Source organism: Rhagoletis pomonella, unplaced genomic scaffold (genome assembly GCF_013731165.1).
Source record: "Rhagoletis pomonella isolate Grant_MI unplaced genomic scaffold, Rhpom_1.0 Rhpom_scaffold_00005, whole genome shotgun sequence".
Lineage (NCBI taxonomy): Eukaryota > Metazoa > Arthropoda > Insecta > Diptera > Tephritidae > Rhagoletis > Rhagoletis pomonella.
Genome location: NW_023458559.1, coordinates 35,538,765 through 35,549,028, shown reverse-complemented (window position 1 = coordinate 35,549,028; position 10,264 = coordinate 35,538,765). Strand labels below are relative to the sequence as shown.

At 35.4% G+C, this 10,264-nt stretch overlaps 1 protein-coding gene across 1 annotated transcript in view; it reads right to left on the bottom strand.

Moving 5' to 3' along the window:
* Positions 1 to 699: 699 nt before the first annotated feature.
* The window catches only part of LOC118738865, a 39,605-nt gene continuing 30,040 nt past the window's right edge, over positions 700 to 10,264 (bottom strand). Inside the window, exon 3 of the mRNA XM_036469878.1 lies at positions 700 to 923. Within this exon, the coding sequence (XP_036325771.1) occupies positions 740 to 923 (184 nt within the window). The 3' untranslated portion in view covers positions 700 to 739. The remainder of the gene's footprint in view (positions 924 to 10,264) is intronic.

The following is a 10,264-nucleotide window of genomic DNA, read 5'->3' as shown; positions in this document are numbered from 1 at the left end:
ATTATTTATAAAAGATGTATGTGGTCTTTTTCATACTAGTTTGGTAAATAACTAAATGTACTTATGTAATTACAGAAAAAAATTGCTTAAAATTAGATACTCTAACTGACTTACAAGTGGGATATGACAAAACCACACTAACTTATTTAGCAAAAATTAAAGTGTAACTTGTGTAAATCCTTTGTAAATTTTAAGCTTATATGTACATATATAAGCCTTAACATAAAGATTTCAAAGTTTAAGTCAAAAACGATATTCGGAAATATGCAAGCTGGACGAAAATACTCTAAGCATTACTAAGTAGTTTTTTTTTTTACATTAAATCAAAGTTAAGTTAATTAATCAAGTCCACTAAAATTAGTTCTACTAACTTAACACACAAAAACTGTGTAGGTATAACGACCTAAATAAGCATACCTGATATCGTTTCATACCTCTTAATCCTATAACTTTGAGTTAGCCACGTCGATAACGATGTTTAACTTGGGGATTAATGTTAACCAGGCATTGAGTAACCGGCCCTTAGTATATACATACTTATATGATAGCTATAATTATTGCCCCGCAGCATTTCTCACATCACATTAGACTTTCTACTTAATAACTTAAGTACTCCTTAAGTCATTGCTTAGTATTTTATTTGAGCCTTTTGTATTTCTCATTTTTTTGTTTTACTTAAATTTTTTGTGCATGCTTTGGTTTTTTTTTTTGCTTTCTCCACATGCACACGCAGGCAATCTTACAGTTTCACTTTATGCGATAACTTCATTAATTTCTTCGAACTAATCGGACAATTAGGCCAGAGGTTAGCACAGCCCATGGGACCACTGTTGTCATCGCCTGTGTAGCGTAGTAATTCACCCATATGTGCTGCGAAATGCCATTTACTCGGCGCAGCATTCATTGCCGACATGGTGGAGGATCTGAAATGATAAGACAAACAAGATTATGAAATAAAACTTGTATATGTATGAATTCGTGTAATACTTTGAAAAATAAGTTTTTTTTTATGTTATCAGATTCGCACTTCCCAACAATTTTCTGTAGTTTTTATATTTTGTTAACAAAATTTAAATCTGCGATTTCAAGGTGGAAACTGGGCTTTGCAAAAATAATCGATAAATTTTGTCTAAATACAGGTAAATTTCGCAAATATCCAGTCACCTAAAAAAATTCTGTTTTTAAACGTAAAGTAGATTAAAATCTTAAACAGACAGCAGCGTTGATCCGGATTAATTCGGACTTAATCCGGATCAAATGCAGTTAATTCCCGAGTTGATACGGATCAACGCTGCCGTCTGTTTACGCTTTTAGTTGAGGTCGTTATTCCAGAAGATGCGTACTGGGATATTATGTGGTGATTCAAGGGTGATGCAGATATTGGACAGCAATTATTTGTGATATGTTAATGTTTTTTTCAGGCAATTGGTCCTATAGGCTTGGCAAACTTAGCTTGGAGCGATACTCAGTTTAATAACTCGCCGCATTTGGGGCACTGAAATCCACACGTCATTTAAGAGAAAACTATGAATCCACAACTAGCGACAGTTTGGTGAGGTTTTTGGGGCTGTCGGAGTCATCGGACCGTACTTCTTCGAATATGATGCCAGTAATGATGTTACATGTCACTTTCACAATATGTGGTTTCAACAGCACGGTGCCACTCGCCACACAGCGCATTAAACCATGGCCCTATTGCGAACGAAGTTCCCAGGACGCATTATCTCGCGAAACATCGAGGTCAAATGACCGCCGAGATCTTACGATGTGAGAGAATTGGACATCTTTCTCTAGAGCTATGTGAAAAGTAGTGTCTTCGCCAATAAGCCCAATATCATTCCAGAGCTGAAAACGGAAATCATCGCACATAAATGTCATAGTCTTTTAATTTTCCGAAACGGAAGTGGTTTATCCTTCGCTGGTAAGGCGTCTAACAGAACACCCTCCTTGGCTAGCTAGCCAGCTCTCTCAGTACCTTCCACAGCCTTTTGTCCAGGGACCCAATATAGGTGGATAGTTTTAGCTGCTGCCAGCCTTATTATAGCCTCCTTACAGTCCGCAACAGTAATCGAATTTGTTTTATATGAAAGCAGAGCCTAGCTGGCCGCCTGACTAGCTATGTAGAGGTTGATCTACTTGTTTTGGCGGATTAATATCGTTCCTTTCGCCGCTTTTTTATTGCAAAGACTTCGGCTTCCTTCGTTCATTTATGAAATACAAAAAATACAAGTTTTGTTGTGTCTTATTTATAAAATAAATTATCGGAAAATTTTGTTATATTTTTTTTTGGGTTTCTTCTGAATTTTTCGGGACTCTATTATTTTACTTTGCGCTTTTCTTTTACTTTTGAAATTCTCTTTTACTTTTTTCAATTCATTCAACATTTATTGGGATTCCCGCGTTTTCTTTTTCGCGCTCTTTCGAGATTTTTCAGGACTGTAAGGGATATTCAGAACTATTTCGAGATTTTCGAAACTTCTACGGAATTTCGTGAATGCTTAGGATTTCTTTTATATGCAGTGTTTAATAAAACCAAAAATACTAAGCATCTTTAGTCTAAAAATAACTACATATACACATTTCTACTTGGTATTTAAAAAAAAATTAAAAACTTACAATTTCACACTCCAGTGACTATAAGGTGCAAATTTTCCTCTCAAAAATGCAAACTTAAAAAAAAATAAACGCCTCAGCACAAACTCCACTGACTGGGTGAAAGTAGACTACGCGCACGCTTTTGACAGTTAAACTTCGCCTTTAACCCTTGATTGTGACGCGACTTCCTGCTACTTGAGCAATGCAAGCTTCAGCAAGTTCATAAGCTGCGGTCACAGCAAATTACAATTGTGCTCATAAAAGGCATGAAATGAATAGTTGGCCGGCACTTGGCAGCGGTGGCTCAACTCATACATGCATACATACATACATAATTGTCATAAATTTTCCAGCCTGTGCTTTATAATAGCACTGGCAATTGAAGCGAAGCGTAAGTTGTAAAAGACTGCGTTTTATTATACTTATAAATATTCTCTTCTTTATTCTTCTACATACTTCAAGTTGCTACAATTTGTTAAGTTTTCTTCTTCCTTAAGTTTCGTTGCCACTGAGCTAATTGCGCTAAAGTCAAGTGCGAGGTTACTGCTACCAGTCAGTCAACCGGTTAGTCGCAAAGCTTATGAAGATTTTTTATTTATTCATTTGTTTTTGTTTTTTTTTTGTTGCTATGGCGCCAACTTGTAAGCAAACAATGCTAAACCACAGTTTTTACTATATACATATTTACTGCATGCATACGTAAAATATGTACATATGCAAGAGTGTATACATTTCAAGCATCAATGACACAACTGTTTAACGATTTTTTAGAACCTTACAAATACATATGCATATGTATGTATATACAACTTACAAATTTGCACATCATGCGTGAATAAATGTAGTCGTTGTACTAAGCTTTAGTAAGTTTGCATGCACTATGGAAAGCACTGTATTACACTTGCATATATGTATTTTGTATTTACTTATTTGTTAAAATTGTTAAAGACTTTAATTAACTATTTGCAATGATCATTTAGAACAGTGATTCTTAACCGAAGAGCTTTGTCATTGGCGAGCGAATCGGGCGGTTAATCCAAATGTTTCTCAAAAGCAATAAACGCTTAAGTCGAAAAACCTGTATTTGATAAAAAAAAGTAAGTGCGCCTGGGCAACACTGGGGAAGCGAAACTTACGTACATACATACATATATCTGCTTTTTCTTAAGTTTATATTTTTTGCCTTTTTTCTATCTATATCCCTACCTCTACGCCTGTTCCTTCTAATTGCATTTATGTTATTCTGTTTTCTCTATTCTTCATTTGTATCTTTATACTCCATCGATAACAAAATCGATAGTAACATCCAACAAAATATCGATGTCAAAATCGACAAAAATTCCCATAGCAAAATCGATAATAATATTGTTAGCAAAATCGATTAGAAAATCGATAAAAATATCGATAAAATTATCGATAACAAAATCGATAAAAATATGGATAACAAAATCGATCAATAGCCGATAAAAAAACGATAACAACATCGATAAAAATATCGATAACAAGTTCGATAAAAGTATCGATAATAAAATCTACAACAATATCGATAACAAAACCAGTAATAATATCGATAAAAAGAATCAATAACAAAATCGTTAAAAATATCAATTACAAAATCGATAAAAAAATCGATAAAAAATTACAAAATCGATAAAAATATAAATTACAAAATCTATAACAAAATCAAAAATAATATCGATAACAAAATCGATTATTATTTCGATATGTTCCAAAGATATCGGTAGCAAAATCAATAACAATATCGATAAAAATTTCAATAACAAAAGCGATAAAAATATCGATTATTATATCGATAAGTCCCGAGAATCTCGAAAATCTCAAAATAGGTCACAGATTGATTCTCTGTGTATCCATCTATATAATTACCTTTATTTCGCCTTTATCTTTACACATCTTTGTTTTTGTTTTTATTTTTGCCTTTGCCTTTATCCTTTTCTTTAACTATGTACATTAGGGTGGTCCAGAAATACACGTGGAAAAGTAAAGTCGGAATTTTTATGCTCTCACCCCCTAGGATTGTTCTATACCGAAAACAATTTATCCCAATCTTTTTATTTCAAAATTAAAAAATATTTAGAGGTCGCTCAAAGCGCCCAAAATTTTCCATGTATTTTGTATGGGGAAAAAACAACTTTTCGTAGAAATGGTATAGAATTCTTAAAAATAAATATGAGAGAACTCAATTTGTCTGCAACAGATTCCCAATAATAATACTCAAATTTTTATTTAACCATTTTAATTTATAGGTCCGCCAATAACCCACAAACACCCCGAAAAATTCAATGGGTGGACCAATAAAAAATCGTTAGTATTAAAAAATGGTTAAATAAACAATTGGGTCTTATTACTGAAAGTCTCCTGTAGGGAACCAGAGTTTTCCGATCGAAAAATATTGGTTTTCAAGAATTCTATACCATTTCAACGAAAAGTTGTTTTTTCCCCATATAAAAGTACATGGAAAACTTTGAGCGCTTTGAGCGACCTCTAAATATTTTTTGATTTCAAAATAAAAAATAGGGGTATACTTTTTTTCGATATAGAACAATGCTAGGGGGTGAGGGCATTACAATTCCGAGTTTACTGTTTTTGGACCACCCTAATGTACATACTCCCCTTCACTTTCATTCTTGTATTGGTCTTTTTCTAAGTGTTACTCTTTAACCTTTTATTAGCAAGTTTTTGTTAAATTCATACCATGTGCATACACTCAAGAAGTACTTGTTTCAGCCCCAACCATTTCCGTTTCACCATTTCCGTGTACAATTTCCATTGAATTTGCCAATTTACTCCCAACCAACCAACGGCCGCTAAAGAAGTGTCACTTCAAAAAACGTTTTAAACATTTGAATTGTAATATGAGCCTTTTGGGGAAACGAAAATATGTTCGTCTATAACTTTTTAAATAGTATAGCTAGCGAGATTGAGATTTGACATACGCACTTTTCTACACGGACTAAGAGAAACAGTACAAACATTCTTATCCGAAACGAACAAAGAGTGGCTGGCTTAGGAGGACTTCTGCCTCCACCGCGATAGGAGCTGATCCCTTCCTTTCAGTAGGTTCCAACTTTATAAAGGAAGCTAGGGGAATTGCACTGCGGTAACACTACGGGTTTTCGTCAAACTAACAGTTTACTACGAGGTTCCATCTTGAAACATACTGGGTACTCATGGGCCTTCTAAGAGGAAACTAATTCTCGTTAAAGGCTTTTCGACAGACCTTTGCAGGTCACTTGTATAATCTAGGAATCTGCTCAGGCGACCTACATATGTCCCTTTTATGACTCTGTCAAGAAGACACCATGACACCTTCTTATGGAGTGTGAGGCCATTTCATGTAGAATCGAGGGGAGCCTAGGGCATCTATGGCCAAGAGAAGAGCACATACACTCCCTACCCCCAGAATCTATTCTGAAATTTATAGAGTCTCTAGGATAAACAAAGGTGTCGTGATCAGCTGAGGGCAAAATAGATCTACTGGTCGCAGTGCTTTATCTATCTAGGAGTATCTATCCATCTGTCTACCTCCAAACAGCTAGTGGTGCGTGGAAAGACAGAAGTTTTGTCAAATGCTCCCCCATCACTTAAAGATTAGGAACCACTGATTTAAAACAATTTGCATGCAATTTAATAAAAATAAGTTACTTGCGCTCATTACCACTTCCTTTTAACAGTATTTTTACTGCTAGGCATTCAATGGCGTACTTTTGTGTTAAGTAGTTAACAATTACCGTTCATTTTCTATAAGTATGTATATAATCACATTAAATATCGGTAGCAACGTGATCTACTTCAAGTTTGACGCTTTTAGCACAATGCTTGGAAACTAGATATTTATGTACATATGTATCTTACATACATATATGTATGTATGCATACTAGAGTGCATCACTCTCCATACCAAAAAAAACGGAACTGTTTTTCCATCGGAATTATAAATTTTATTATAAATATTTTATGACCGCCGCCAAAATAGTTCTGAAAAATATTAAGATTGAAAATACCTGACAAAAGTGAGTTATTTATAAAAAAAAAGCATTTAAGGGATTCCCTTGAACTCGTAAAGTCTTACATCGTGTAAAACTCGTAAGTTTACGAGGCTTTTATGGGAACGCCCCCTATGCGAAAAGGTGTAAAAAGGTGCGTAAAGTGACTGTTCGACAGATCAACCAAGATTTTGTGAAGCAAGTTTTGTTTCGTAATATTTTCCATAATATTCCGCCATATTGACTCCAGCACTCTTGGCTAAAATACAATTAACAAGTAAGAAAGTCTAAGTTCGGGCGGAGCCGAACATTAAATACCCGGCGCAAGTATTAAATATATGTTTTCCACCTTTCCGAAAGCTACCGCTACATGATAAGCCGGGGTGTATACATTTTAAGTAAACTAGCGTCCTTAAATTTCGAAATATTGAAATTTCAAGCATTTCTGAAATTTACCGTTACATGAAAAGTGGCCGTAATTTTAGACCGATTTCAACAATTTACAACGGTTTGCTTTTATGTGGCAAGCACAATAACCATACCGAGTTTGGTACAAATTGCTAGAACGGTTAGCGAGATACATATATGTCATCACAAGTGGGCGGTGCCACGCCCATTTTCCAAAATTTTATCATAAACGTATTTCTTGGTAAAGAATTGTTGCAACCATAAAATTTTGAATAAATTAGCTTTAATATTTACTGATTTATAGAAGATTTTGTATTTCTCGAAATTACCGTTATATGGGATGTGGGCGTGGTTATTGTCCGATTTAAAAAAGTTTCTGCCATTTGGTATGCTGTACCAGGACCAATAACTGTGCCAAGTTTGGAAGAAATCGGTGCAGCGGTTGCCAAGATATACACATGTAACCATAAGTGGGCGTGGCTACGCCCATTTGCCAAAATTTTAAAATATTCTAATTTTTCGTCTAAAACTCATTGCAAATATAAATTTTGAATGAATTATCTTCAGTAGTTACTAAAATACCGCAGTTTTCGTATTTCTGAAAATTACCGTTATAAGGGAGGTAGGCGTGGTTATTGTCCGATTTTTAAAATTTTCGGCCATTTAGTGTGATGTATCAAGGCCAACAACTGTGCACAGTTTGGAAGAAATTAGTGCAGCGGTTACCAAGATATACACATGTAACCATAAGTGGGCGTGGCTACGCCCATTTTGCAAAAATTTATAATATTCGTGTTTTCCGTCTGAAACTCATTGTAAGTATCAATTTTGAGTGAATTGTCTTCAGTAGTTACTAAAATATCGCAGTTTTCGTATTTCTGAAAATTACCGTTATATGGGAGGTAGGCGTGGTTATTGTCCGATTTCGCCCACTTTCAATACCATCCGTCCTACGCCCGAAAGAAGTACACGTACCAAGTTTCGTCAAGATATCTCAATTTTTACTCGAGTTATCGTGTGCACAGACGGACAGACGAACGGACGGACGGACGGACGGACGGACAGACAGTCACCGCTTAATCGATTTCTCTTTTCATTCTGATCATTTATGTATACATTTGTCTATATCTATCTCGATTCGTTTTGCCTGTTACAAACAACCGTTATGTGAACAAAGTTATAATACCCTTGTGCACAAGTGCGCTCGGGTATAAAAATGCCGATAATTAGCCGAAAACCTAAGTCAATACAGTCAGTGGATGAAATTCATTCATTTTATTTGCGTTCTTTTATTTTTATTATTTTATCAACACTCGGCACACTGAAGTTTACGAGGTCGTTTGCGCATCAAAAAAAATTTGACAGTTCTTTTACGAGGCTCGTAAATTTACGAGATTTACGAGGTTTACGAGGCTTTTAGGATTTTAAGGGAAGACCCCTATTAATTTTTCTAAAAAAGCACCTCATAAAAACGTTAACAAATTTTATGAAAGGAATCAAAATAATGAGATTTTTGGATTTATTTTCAAATCGGTTTTGGTGACGCACCCTAATGCATACATATGTATGTTAGCAAAAAGATAGCAAGCTGTCAATTTAATAGTCACACATAGATTTCTGCGTACATATGTATGTAATAGTCGGCTAGTACGTAATTTTCACCTCATTTACTTATCTGCATACCTATGTACATTCGCAATAATAAATGTTAAACTTTACACGATGCTACTTAGAACTAATGAGGAGATAGTGAATTGCTAGCGGCGCAAATTTTAAGTATTCGTATTTACTGCATACATATGTATATGTATGAAATTGCAATTGATGTAGGTGAAGGTAATGACTGTCATTAGTCAAGGGGAAGGTGAGCATGTTTAAAGTTTTTACTACAGTGTTTAGTAATCGTTAAGCAGCTCAATTTTCTAATGACATTGTGAAGCAAATTTGAACAGAAAAAAATTGTTTAGCAGTAAACTTTATGAAGATAACTCTTCCTTCAGACAAGCGTGTCTCTGGCTCATCGAATACTCCCTTAAACTGCCTTCAGTAACTATATACATACTCCGATATCCAAGCAACTATTAAGTCTCTAAATTGTTGTGAGACCTCGTCAATGACTACGATTGAATGTAGGAAAGTCCTTAATGGTTTAGCTTCAAATTCTACTACCCAAATTACGTGTGTGCCAGACCACGGAGACATCCGAGATAACTATGCAGCGGCCGAGCTTCCGAATACACTGTCTGACATCAACTCTTCTCATGCGGCGGGCATATCGCTATCTACCTGCAAGACATGGCTCAAGACACACTTCGTTGAGAAGGCAAATAATTGATGGTAGCAAGAGCCCACATGTGCGACGACTCGACAAATCTGGCCCAGCCTCATTCGGTTAGAACGCCCTCTACTAAGGCGGTTGAACGGTATTATTACGGACCACATAGGAATAGGATGCTACAGAATGGTTTTGCGCCCAATGACTTCTTCTGTCACTGACATGCCCTTTCGTGGCTGAGAAGACGCTCATTTCACCATCACACCTCTTTGGCTGCTTAGCCGACCTCTGTGAAGCAGGCATTCAAGACTTCTCGCGCTTTCTAAACCTAAACAATTGGGTTTACTTCTAGGTGCTGGTATCACAACGCGGCATACTGGGTCTAAGTATGCCTCTCTCCTACATTGGATGAAGGCAGCCGCTTCAATCTTAATCTAATCTAGTTAAATTTATAACTCTGGTAATTTAAAATGAGGAAGCTTTTACAGCTAATTTCAGCAAATTTAATCATTTTCTATAAACTCAATTAATTAGAAGGCGAATTAATGCCTATTATAGGCCTAGCTAATTATTGCGCTTCAGTAAAAAGGAATTCTCGCTTAACTTGTACGCATACCAGTCTTAATTTAATTCTTAGTTCTATGCTAATTTCGCATAAATTTCAAGTGAATAAAATTGGCAAATCTATCATCTTCCCCTTTTTCGCCAGCTGGTTTTGTTTTTTAATAAGGAAGTGAATTGGTAATTTGCTTTGTTTACTCTCACTGACGTGAGTATAACATACGCTTTATTAAGCTTGCGATTTTATTAGTAATCATAGCAAACTTTCAATTTATTTATCAAAAACAGGTTTCGCCGAAAGTTCTGCGATTCCTTTTTTTTTGCTAAGCCAAATAACAACATATTTGCACACGCGTGTTTATGCATACATTTATGTACATACAAATGAACAAACCAATTACAAATTTATGTTGGTAAT